General features: G+C 37.3%; 1 protein-coding gene across 1 annotated transcript in view; it reads left to right on the plus strand.

Annotated features, from left to right (window-relative positions):
• The window catches only part of LOC113616526 (E3 ubiquitin-protein ligase TRIM36), a 43,077-nt gene extending 41,882 nt beyond the window's left edge, over positions 1-1,195 (plus strand). The window contains exon 10 of the mRNA XM_027099920.1: positions 287-1,195. Within this exon, the coding sequence (XP_026955721.1) occupies positions 287-641 (355 nt within the window). The 3' untranslated portion in view covers positions 642-1,195. The remainder of the gene's footprint in view (positions 1-286) is intronic.
• The last annotated feature ends 11,529 nt before the right edge of the window (positions 1,196-12,724 follow it).

Genomic DNA, 12,724 nt, shown 5'->3' on the forward strand with positions numbered 1-12,724 from the left:
TATTTTTGATAGGCCAAAATTATTATTTTTAGGTTCTCAGATAATATAGGTAAAATGGATGCTACTTAATGACAGAATTTGGGGCTGAGTTTGTGGTGTAGTTCTAAGTGGCAATGTGTAGTCCTTATGTTTTTAATTGATTATGGTTTACCAGAAAGGTTTTGATGTACAATTGATTTTAATTTTAACTCAATATATATTATCTTGTGAAAATGTCTTGAAGCTACTTGAAAGCCTATGCTGATACAGATAAGATTCTGCTTTGTCTGTCTGTGTTGCATTTTAGATACGAGCAAGACAGTGGGCATGACAGCGGAAGTGAGGATACCTGTTTTGATTCTTCACAACCCTTTACGTTAGTTACTATAGGCATGAAGAAATTTTTTATTCCCAAGTCACCTACTTCTTCTAATGAACCTGAAAACCGAGTTCTCCCCATGCCAACAAGTATAGGGGTTTTCCTCGACTATGATAAAGGCAAAGTGGGTTTCTATGATATGGATCACATGAAATGCCTTTATGAGCGCCAAGTGGACTGTTCGCATACTATGTACCCAGCATTTGCATTAATGGGCAGTGGAGGAATTCAGCTTGAAGAACCCATCACAGCAAAATATCTAGAATACCAAGAGACCGTGTAGTTTAAGCATCTGATGTGACTTAGGATAAAAAATGTGAGCAAAATAATGCCTTGGTGTTAACCTTTGTAACTCATTACATATCATCTAAGTATCCTGTCGCCACACTTGTTATTTGTGTATGTTTCTTCTTAAAACCGAAAGCCTAAACAGCCTTCCTGCCTTTCACAAACACCGGGAAAAAGGTACTTTTTCATAGTTAACACTGAAATGGTTAACTGGATTATCTTTTTATGCACGGAAAATCTAATTTATTTATGTCAGCTTGTGTTGCTGATACTTACATTCCTGTTTCGGGGTTGGGGGAGGGGATACAAAAGTATTTATTGTGCTTCTTTTGTGTTTGGTTTTTCATTTTTATATCATGTTTATGTCCTAAGAGAAGATATTTTTTAAATGCCTTCTGGATAGAAATTAGTACTAAGCCTTGTGTTGTGCATTCATTTTTAATGGGAAAACAAAGGTATAGATAGGTAAAAAAAGGCCATAGAAACGGTAGTATATTTAAATGAAAAATTATGTATTTAATATTCAGAATATATTGCCTGGAAAATGAATACTACTGTTTTTTTTTTGAAGACCACAAACTGTATTCTTAAGGACATTTTTTAAGAGTTCTCTTAGCTGTAATACCCATACTTGCATGTGTAGGAAACATGGTTTCTTGCAGGAAACACAAAATTCTTGGCTAATACACGAAGCTTTTTTTTTTTTTTTTTTTTTTTTTTGGCAGTACGCGGGCCTCTCACTGCTGTGGCCTCTCCCGTTGCGGAGCACAGGCTCCGGATGCGCAGGCTCAGCAGCCATGGCTCACTGGCCCAGCCGCTCCGCGGCATGTGAGATCCTCCCGGACTGGGGCACGAACCCGTGTCCCCTGCATAGGCAGGCGGACTCTCAACCACTGCGCCACCAGGGAAGCCCCATAATACACGAAGCTTTTCACTTCATATGGTTTTTTGGGAAATTTTTTTTCTTCAATTTTTTTTTAGTTCCTCTATGAAAATATTTGAGCTTATATCAAATAATTATTTTTCATAAATATTAGTGAAGATACACTGATAATTGTCATATACTTTTGCTTTCTCTTTGTGTCTTGTAATTTTCATTCTTTGGCACAAATATTATATATCAGATTGTTCTGGTTTATGTTCGCATGTTTGAAAAGTTCTTGATACATTTTTAGTGTCATTAAACATATTATAAAATGTGAAGTAACTATCTGGTCAGTTGTATGGCATTTTCTATGACTCATTGGTAGTAAGCATTTGTCATATAAGCAAGTAAAAATACAAATTTAATTGTTTAGGAATAATAATTAAAATCATAACGACTGTGTGTACCCTTTGTTAAAGTTAAAAGTTCTTTGAATTTGAAGAATCTCATTTTATCTAAATTTTATCTTCATTTTTGGAAGATTCTTTCTTGGGTGGTTTTATTTAAACTGGTTAGTTTTTGTTTTAAGTTAGAGTATTCAGAAACTAGACTGTTAGGCATCTAGCATTAATCATCTTGGAATTCTTTTTGACATATTTTAATTGACTAAACAAAACTCTTAGATCTGTTTTTTTTTTTTCTTTCTGGTTATATATATATATATATAAATGGAAATCTGCTATTCAGGTTGGTAGCACTAAATTAGCTTTCTTTTCCCTGACTGAGGTAGGAAATATCATGGAGAATTTCAGTGTTTAGTAAGCTTTGTTCCTTTCCCACCTATGAATAGCACTTTATGACATAGGGTGAGCTAAACAAATATGCAGTGTTAACGTAGATCATTGTGCAGTAAAGCTGCTAGAGTCACATGTGTGGTAAACTTCGATAGTGTCAAGCCTGTGAAGCACATATTATGTAGACATTTTAAATATAAAGCTTTAACAGGAATAGGAAAGCCACTTAAACATTGTATAGTTGCATATAAATTGTTCTCTTGGACTTCTTTCATTTTTAATAAAAGCTTAAAGTAAGTTAAGTATAATTATAGAAATCTACATTCCAGGAATTCTCTGTGTTTATATGGAAAATAAGAACAGTTTATGAAAAGATGTTTGACTGAATATATTAACTTAGAGCTAAAGTTCTATATAAAATTATTTTGGGCATTTACTAGCTTTAATTCTTGTGGAGATGATCATTAGAAAAGCGTAACATGAAACTAATTTACAGTTGACCCTTGCATAATGCAGGGGTTAGGGGTGTCCACCCTGCCTGCGGTTGAAAGTCCGCGTATAACTTTATGGTTGGCCCTCTGCATCCTCGGTTCTACGTCTGAGGATCCAACCAACCGGGGGTTGTGTAGTACTGTAGAACATGTTTACTGAAAATAAATCCATGTATAAGTGGACCTATGCAGTTTAAACCTGTGTTGTAGAAGGATCAACTGTCTAAACTGATCTGTTTGTCTAGTATTTCTTTTCTGATCCATAATAGGTCAGATTTTGGTTTAGATGAGTGGCCCTTTAGTTCACATTCATACTCTTGGGTTATGGGGCTCTGGTAGTTAAGTTTGAATTGCAGTGAATTGTTACAAATGCTTGATGGGTCTTAATTTTAAAATAAATAAGAGTTGACTCATGCATATCCCTATGATACTGTATAATAACTTAATTCTCATATTCACAATTGCTTTCTTGAAAGTAGTAGGAATTAGAGCTACCTTTGGGGGATTGAACACCATCTGAGCCTGTTAAATCTTTGGACTAGTCCCCGTTATCTGATAGACCCTGACAGTGTATCCCATGTGGGAATATAATCAGTTATTGGATTGCTACAGAAAACAATCGAGAACTAGTGTTATAGGCGGGAATATTCTTAAGAAATTATGTTCTACCAGACATTTGCATTCATTTTAAATGAGTTTTACCTGCTTATGGGAATAACATCCCATAAGAGTTGGAGATTGTCTTGGGACTCTTTTGCTTTAAAAATTAAACTTGAAGGAATTTTTTTTTTAAGTTTGATTTGAAACCACGTCATTTCACACGAAGTCTTTAACTCCTGCTGTTATTAGACTCCATGCTGTACACTGGGTAAAAGGTGAACAAGACAGCCTAGTTAGGTTCCTACTTTTAGGAGCTTAATTTCTAGGAAAGAGAGATGATAAAAATGGAAGGGACTAAGAGAGTGCTTGAGGTGGGAGCTGATACTAGATTTGGTGGTCAGGGAAGCCCCTCTGAGGAGGGTGATAGGAGTTTGACACCTGATCTCTAAGGAGCCAGTATACAAAAGGGCTAAGTGAAGAACACGTTAGGTATAGTGAACATGAAGTGCAAAAAGGCTTTGAGATCATGAATTGGTCAGAGTTCTGGCTGGTAATAGAATTACCCTAGCTGGTTCAATTGAAAAGAAGTTAAGAGTTGCTTAGAGATATGGGCAGCCTGAAAGGAAGAAACAAGCAGCGGTGAGAGGCTGGATAGACTAGCCACAGCCTAAAGCCATTACCGCCTCTAGAGCAAGGGGGTCAAGGGGAAATAGTGTTACTAGATCTCAGGGAGAGTGAGAACAGGAAGGAAGGGTTGCCATGGGATGCAGCGGTTGCCAAAGATGTGGTGCCCAAGACAGGGAGGGAGTCAGAAAGAAAGACCCTCCACCTGATCTGCTGGGGCTGCCTGTTGACCAAACCCAACTGGCAGCCAGCCAGCAAGCGCTCTCTAGAGATGCACACAGCAGGGATCATCTTCCTGGGGGCAGAGATGGGAAGGCAGGGATCTGGTGGTGGTTGTGCGGGTGGCGTAAGGGAGAATAACTGGCACAACTGGGGAGGAGTTTGGTGTATTTGAGGGAAAAGAAGGGAGGCTATGGGCCATTGTGCTGGCTGCCTGCTTAAATGAGGGTATTTATAATGTTCTGAAATGCTAAAACACATAAAAATGAAAGGAATCATTTTGATTCCTAAAGGGGTTAGAAAGCTAATGCACTTTTTCCTTTTAGCTTTTTTTTTTTTTTTTTTTTTTTTAGTATTTCTCTTCCCCATTGGGCATTCTATGCTGAGATCATTCATCTTTGAGACTAATGGAGTTGCTTCTTTTCTGAGTTTGCCATCTCTTGTCGGAAATACCTTTGGATAGAGAAGAATAAGTGTTATGGTTAAGAAAAAAGTGCCCTTAAAGTTCTGGCTAGACTGATGCCTGCATGTAGAAGTAAGTTTGTAACATACTGTCAAAATAAAATTGAAATGTGCCATAAGTGAATTATATAGTCTGACTGCCTGTGGATAATAAAAAATACTTTTTTTCCCTAGATTCCTTTGTTTATCTTATCTGAACGCAGTGGTTTGTTAGTTTTTCAAATGCCATACTGCATGCTTTTAGAAGACCTAAAAAAATTCCTTGGTTTTGTTTATGTTGGAATGTGGTTCAGATGAGTTTGAATCTATGCTCACTGGCCAGATTATATGACTGCTTCTGAAGATCTGGTTTCTTTTTTTCTAAGTCTTGGTCTCCTTAAAAGACCTTAAGTCTTTTAAGCACAGAGCTAACGTCCTTTGGAATAGTACACCTGTCATGTATTATTAAGACTATTGGAGCAACATTGATTTTCTAACTTTCTTTCCTTGGTAGAGTGGTGAGTACTGTTAGCTGCTGTAAAAGTATTTTATCTCTTCTAAGTAATATCTATATAGTATATCTATATATCTCCAAAATAATAAATGCGGGGTTTATAAAGTCAAATAACGGTAAAAGATGCATACCAAAAAAACAGAGGCCACCCAATCCCCCACCTCTACCCCTTCCAGTTCCCTAGAGTCAGTGACATTAACTCTTACTTGTTTTTTCTGCATTTATAGTAATGTTCATTTTCTCCTAATAATTTTAGATGTTACTTACCAACATCTTATAATATTAAATGAGGATTTTAACTCTCTAAGTAAATATTGTTCAGTATTCAGCTAAGTAGATCTGTTATGTCTACCTTTCTTGTACAACTTTTTTTTTCCCTTGGAGTTAATAAGTGCCTATTTTGTTTACATAATTTTCTTTGGCTCTCTAGCTAAGTTGTCCTACATCTTCCAAAAGCTCTATAAAATGCCTCTAATATGGCATTTTCACAGATCAAACATATTTCTATGTTTTTATTTTTCCTGGGGAACCTCTCCTAGAGCTCTTTGTCATCCTGTTCCAATATGGACTAGTTGGTTCCTCAGCTTGTTACTAGCTGGTTCCTCAGCTTCCCTTTGCCCTTATGCCAGGAATAACCCATCCTTCTCTTCTGAGTTGAACCTCATTTCCTGGATCCTATGTTTTACTTTGACTTGGTTTATGCCCTAGTTTTAGTGAGCATATTCTGCAGTAAGTATCTTGAGAAAAGGTTTGGAGAAGGTAGAATTTTTGGAAATCTTGCATTCTAAAATTTCTTTATTCTAACCTCCCACTTAACCGTTTGAAATCATTTTCCTATTTTTCAAGGCATTGTTCTGTTGTGTCCTAGCACCCAGTCTTGCTATTAAAGTCTGATGCCATTTTGATTATTGATTTTTTTGTTTCTGACCTGTTTTTCCTCTTTGGAAGCTTTTAGCTTCTGTTTTTCTCTCTGTTGTTTTGAAAATTTGTAATGTTTCTTAGTGTGTGTTATTTTCCCCTGTTCCATGTTTTGGAAATTTGGTTATTTCCTTCAGTTCTGGGAAGCATTCTTGTATTATTTCTTTGGTGATTTCTTTCCCTTAATTTCATATCACTACCTTTTTGCAACTGTCTTACTAGTGACTATTAGACTACTTCATATTCTTATTCTTTTTGATAGCATCCTGTTCATGTTTCACTGATGCGGTATTTTTTTTTTACTACTCTTAGACTTTAAATTATTTTTCTGAAAATTTTTTTCCTCCCTTTGTTACTTTATTCCTTTGAGTTTTCCACTCTTTTTTCCTGACTTCCCTGTTAGAGCATTTTCTCAATTGTTTGCATGTTTTGGGCTATTTCTATTAAAGACTGAAGCACTAAAGGCTGATTATTGACTATTGGACTTCACTACCACTTAATCAAGTGATGAGGTGGCTTTTGTTAGATTCCAGCCCCCAGATCCCCCAAATCACTCTGCAGGTCTTTCTTCTGGGGATATTCATTTTTCTCCAAAGAAGAGTTCTTCAATCTTCTGTCGGAATAGTGGTCCTTAGGAACTGAGGACTTACTGTCCCTGAATAAGGAACTCTTGCAGTTTTCTTCAGAGACTTTCTCTTCTGTCTTCTTTTGAAGTGATTGGTGGTGGTAGTGGTAGAGGCTCAGGTGGAGAGGAGAAAGGTGGAAGGGAGGGTCATCATCTGATAATATAGGGTGGAGCTGGGAAACTGAAAGGGTGGGGTTTAACTGTTTCTTATATATACTAATTTCCCAACAGTCCCTGTTGGCTCGACTTTCAGAATACTCAGAATCCAGCTTCTCCCACCTCCACCATTACCAACATTCTAACCTGATCATTATAATATTTTCCTAACAGGTCTTCTTTCTTTAGCCATGAATTAGTTGGATAGCTAAGTTCTACTACTAGTAAACCCTGAAACCTCTGGATTTAACCAACAAGAAATTTATTTCTTGTTCTCACAAAATCTATTGTAGATCAGTAAAGCTCTCCTCCACTGATGATACAGGGATCAGGATCCCTATATTCTGTGACACCACCTTCCGAGCTCACGGTTTCTAAAGTTACTACAGCAGGAAAAGAGCATGGAGGAGTCCCAGCAGATAATAATGCCTCAGCACATGCTTTCCATTCATGTTTTATTGGCTAGAACTAATTGCATGGTGCTAACTAATAGGCATGGGTGTGTTATCTTCTGAGTGCTCAGGAAGAAGACAACCAGATATGAGTGAGGGCCAACAATGTTATACCTCAAGCCCTCACACCGTTACTTTTTCTCCATTAAAAAATCAGAATAAGCCTTTTGAAAAAAAGTGAAACATTTCATACTACTCCTGCTGTTCCAAGTATCTACACGTTCTTCCCTACCTTTGTCTTTTTTTAGATGTCACTTTCTCAATGAGAACCAGGTACCATCCTATTTAAATTGTGCCCACCCCGCCCAATACTTTTCATTCCCTGCTTTGTTTTCCAAAGCACTTTTAAATTTAACTTTTGCCTGCATCCTCTAATGCAGCTTCACGAGGGCAGGATTTTTACCCAGTTTTTATCACTGCTGGATCCCAGCACCTTGAGTCTCCCTTGGTTTTCAGCCCAGTGACTCATCTCTGCCTTTGTGGTACATGGTCCCTGCAATTCCTGAGCCCATCTGGGGTCTGTGTGAGTTAATCAGCCTGCTTCTCATGGGCTTCTCCCTCTGCAAACATTTAGATTTGACCTTCCTTTGCTAAGGCATTTGCCATTCCTCCATCTGTTCTCTTTTCATTATAGTTTGCAGTTATAATGTCTCCTAGGTGCACTGTAGTTGAGTTTGCTTTTCAGTTTCTTGTTCATTTTGGGGGTGATTTTCAAGAGGAGGAGGTGGATAGGACTTTGCCATCTTGAAACTAGATAAAGTATTATTTTGGGAATGGTGAATCCATATAATTAGAATCTTTTTCAGATCTTCATTTTATAATGCTCTAGAAAATAACTCCTTGACTCATTTTTTTTAAGTTTTTTAAAAAAATTTTATTTATTTTTGGCTGCATTTGTTCTTCATTGCTGCGTGTGGGCTTTCTCTAGTTGCAGCGAGCGGGGGCTACTCTTTGTTGCAGTGCGCGGACTTCTTGCAGTGGCTTCTCTTGTTGCAGAGCATGGGCTCTAGGGCACGTGGGCTTCAGTAGTTGTGGCTTGCGGGCTCTAGAGCGCTGGCTCAGTAGTTGTAGCACAGGGGCTTAGTTGCTCTGCAACACGTGGGATCTTCCCGGACCAGGGCTCGAACCCGTGTCCCCTGCATTGGCGGGTGGATTCTTAACCACTGTGCCACGAGAGAAGTCCCTCCTTGACTCTTAAGGTTTTATTTGTTTATTTTAAATGATGGCGCTATAGCATAGTGTATAGATGTACTTTGTTTGGTAGAAGGTATTTTTTGGAAAATCAATGGTAAATTGAACTTGTATTTGGTGAGTAGATTCAGTATTTTACAAAATCTGAGTGTTTTAAGGTGCTGTATGACACCTTAATTTGTTTTCCCATTTGGATTCTTTGTACCCTAGATGGTCCCTCCATTTTTTAAACAAAGCACATCTGACTAAGTGGAAATATTTGTATTCCAGAAGTTATTTTCCTGGTAAAATTTCTTGGGTTACCAGTTCTGCCCATATCTTTGACATGTAAGCATTTGAATTCCTTCTTGGAGCGTCCCTAATATGCCTTAAAAATGTTGAGTGACAGGGAGTTCTAAAAACATTTAAAAAATGTTGTAAAGGTTAGTACATTGTGGTACATGTCTAAAGGGTGATCTAACAGTAGTTTATAGGCTTGGGGGAAAGGAGGGGACTCCATGAGCAAATAAGTTTTGGTGATACTCCATTAAGCAAAATTAGATATTTGATGTGTTTTTGACTGCAGGAATTCTCACAGCATTTACTGCCTATATGGCTCAGTCTCAGAATTTTGTGGATCACATGGACCGAGCAGTAGTGTTTAGTATGAAGTTTTGGTTTGGATTTATATCTGAGGTTTGTCATTTAACAATTGTGTGATCTTAGACAAGTTCATAATCTGTGAGCTTCATCTTCTCTGTAAAATAGTTCTAGCACTGTGTACTTAGGTAAATAAGATAATGTATACAAAATAGTTAGCACAGTGCCTTGTATATAGTAAGTACTCACTATATGGTGACTTCACATATACATTCTGCTTTTAAATAGCATTTCTGAAAATAGTGTTTAACCTCATAAGATATCTTTTACAAATGATGGGAATATATTTGAATACAAAATTGTACTAGGGGACTCAGAGTTTTCAACTGATGTTATTTGCTTTTAATGTCCAAAACCAAACTGCAGAGGTACAGTAGTCCCCTTTTGTCCCCCTTTATCCACATGGGATATGTTCCAAGACCCTCTGGGGATACCTGAAGCTGCAAACAGTACTGAGCCCTATATATACTATGTTTTTTTTCTATACATACATACCTATGATAAAGTTTAATTTATAAATTAGGCACGGTAAGAGATTAACAACAACAATAATAAAATAAAACATTTGTAACACTATCCTGTAATAAAAGTTACCTGCATGTGGTCTCCCAAGATATCTTATATTTACCTGTACTCATCCTTCTTGTGATGTTGTGAGATGTTAAAGTGCCTACATGATGAGATGAAGTGACGTGAGTGACGCAGGTGTTGTGAATATCATTAGGCTACTATTGATCTTCTGACCATATGACAGAAGGAGGATCATCTGCTTTGGGTGATCCTGGATCATCAAGCCATGATCATATCGTGGTTGATTTTGGGTGTCAGGAGTGGACAATGTCAATGGTTGAGGGTCCTGGGCAGGATGCAGCAGGACAGCGTGAGATATCATGTTACTCAGAACGGTGCGCAATTTAAAACTCATGAATTGTTTATCTCTGGAATTTTCCATTTAATATTTTTTGGACTCTGGTTGACTGTGGGTAACTGAAACCAGAAACTGTAACTGTGGATAAGGGGGAAACTATTGTATATGAATAATTAACTTGAGGTATAATTCAGCCAGTCAGATAATTCAGTTTTCTCTGAGGTCACGATAATATGGTCCAGGTGTGTTTCTTTGCTGTTACATAAAAATGAGCAAGAGAACATAAAACACAAAGGAAAAGGACATGTAGTCTGTGTCACTTCTTCAGGGTCTCATAAACTCAGTTCACTGTGTATCTCTCAGTGGCTCCTGGAACCCGCTGATGATCTTGTTAATTAAAAAGCAGCAGGTACTGTGGGGCAGTGCTTCTCCAGTGTTAACGTGCACATGGATCACCTGGGGATCTAGTTAAAATGCAGATTTTTTATTCAGGAGGGCTGAGAAGGAGCTTAAGACTCTGCATTACTAATTAGCTCCAGGTGAAGCTAACAGTGCTCACCCATAGATCACAGTGTGAGTAGCCGGGCTGTAGAGAGCAGGACGGTTCCTCTGTGCGTGTATGGCTGGGGAGCCGGGAGAGGAGGTATGACAGCATAAAGTTTGCAGTGAAAACTTAGCAGTCTCAGCTCAACTGGAATGGGAACTGTCATCTGAGGTTGGCCTCATGAGATTGACAGGTAAGGCCAAAATTATCTTTTAAAAAAGCTTTGAATCAGCTCGGGCAGTTGGGTAAACATTCAATTGAAATTTCCAAGATACTGGGTCATACAGTATAATAGAGTGAGTTTGGACGTCCCAAATTAAGTGTAGGGGTTATAGAACACATCTATTTAAAACAAACCAGCCAATCTCAACATATATCTGCCAGAATGTGTCTTATATAGAATTTGCTTGATCCTAACCCTTGGTCCTTGGTAATACTAGAATGAGGTAATTGCAAAATATAGCCACGATTAGCTAAAAGATTCGTTAGAATTTATTTATTATCATTTGTTGACTGCTGTATTATAGGAACTTATGCATATTGCTTTATGTAGATCTTATTTTAATTCTCATAACATTCACAAGCGTGTATCATTTAGCCTATTTTACAGGTGAGGAAACTTAGAGATTAAATAACCTCCCTAGCATCTCAAAGCTAATTGGTGGCAGAGGGGGATTTGAATTCAAAACTTATCCCCAAATCTAACTATTGAAACAGTATCCAACTTTCCTATTAAATCCATTTAAATACTGAGGAATGTTTGCAAGTAAAATGATGACAATAATTGAAAAAATAGGTTCTATCATTAACTCTTAGAAAACAAGTTTTAAATGTCTGCATAGAATTTAATTGTTGTATCATTAGATTTTCTAGTCTCTTGTACATAATGCTTCGAAGAATATCCTTGGTACATGGGTTTGAAAGTGGCCACTCCAGGAGGAATGTACCTGTATATATTTTGTTTCCTCAACTGTAAATGGGAAAAATACCTATCTTGTAAACAAAACAAATCTGGAATTTGAACGCCTTTCTGCTTTGGGGCAGGGCATGGACCCTTCCATTTCAGGATCACTTCTCACCTTTGTAACTTGCCCTGCCTCTGAAAGCCTTTGAGTTTTTCAATGCTCACATAGAGTTTTGAAGAGATGTATTGTCAGTTGGGAAGATGAGAAGTTCTCTATCTTTTCAGTATCTTTAGTAGACTCAGCTTTTATGTATTTTCGAGAGAAACCATACCCGTAAAGTTTGTAACGCAGATGGTTTAGCAAGGAATCTGGTGGTAAGGAATCTTTTTCATAGGCAATTTTCAGATTTATATAATCAATTCTAAAGTGGATGGAGTTATTAGATTACAGTTAAGGAAAATCTCGTTATCTACAAAGTTTAGATTTACTCTCGGTAGCACCTTGCTTTGCCATTATTAGATATGTGTGTACCTTAGTGACAGTGCCCAAATCTGTCTTTATTATTTGCTTAGTCTACAGTACCCTTTGCCTTTTCCCTTTACCCTAAAATGTAAGTTGCTTCAGAAAAGATTTTAATTTAATCTGTGAATAGTCTCAGTTGAGTTCTTTGAGATCATTTCCCTAATTCCTCCAAAGACTTTTTTGTTTCATCAGTTTTAATTCAACCAACGGCACAACCACTTCTCTCCAGTTTTCCAACCTGTCCACAGTTCATTTGTATGTAGTTAGTAAAATTACTTTATACTTTAAAAGGTTATTTGTGAAACTAGAAAGGTTTCCAGTCTATATTAACTTCCTTCTCTTTATATGTTGGCATTCCACTGATGTATAGTTTAATTTAGGGGCAACTGAAGTTAAAAAAAAGTATTGATTTAAACAAAATAATCACATCAAAGATAGTCCAAAATATTTTGATGAGGGAGGTAAATGAAATAAAGGGCTATTATTTGAATTATTTGCATCAGTTCCTAATTTATCTAGGAATGTAATTGACTCACCTGGACTTAAATTATGGCTTTTAATATTCTTGGATTATGTTGGCCCATGAGTTTGACATTTTTTTTGCCCAGATGATCATTTTTCTAACGATATTTCCAAGTCTTTCCAACCTAGATTCCCCGTGAATAGGGACATGAAACGGCCTTTGGCAGTTAGATGACTTTAGGTTTGGA

Source organism: Aethalodelphis obliquidens, unplaced genomic scaffold (genome assembly GCF_003676395.1).
Source record: "Aethalodelphis obliquidens isolate GAN/ISIS:26980383/991018 unplaced genomic scaffold, ASM367639v1 scaffold4, whole genome shotgun sequence".
NCBI classification, from domain to species: Eukaryota; Metazoa; Chordata; class Mammalia; order Artiodactyla; family Delphinidae; genus Aethalodelphis; species Aethalodelphis obliquidens.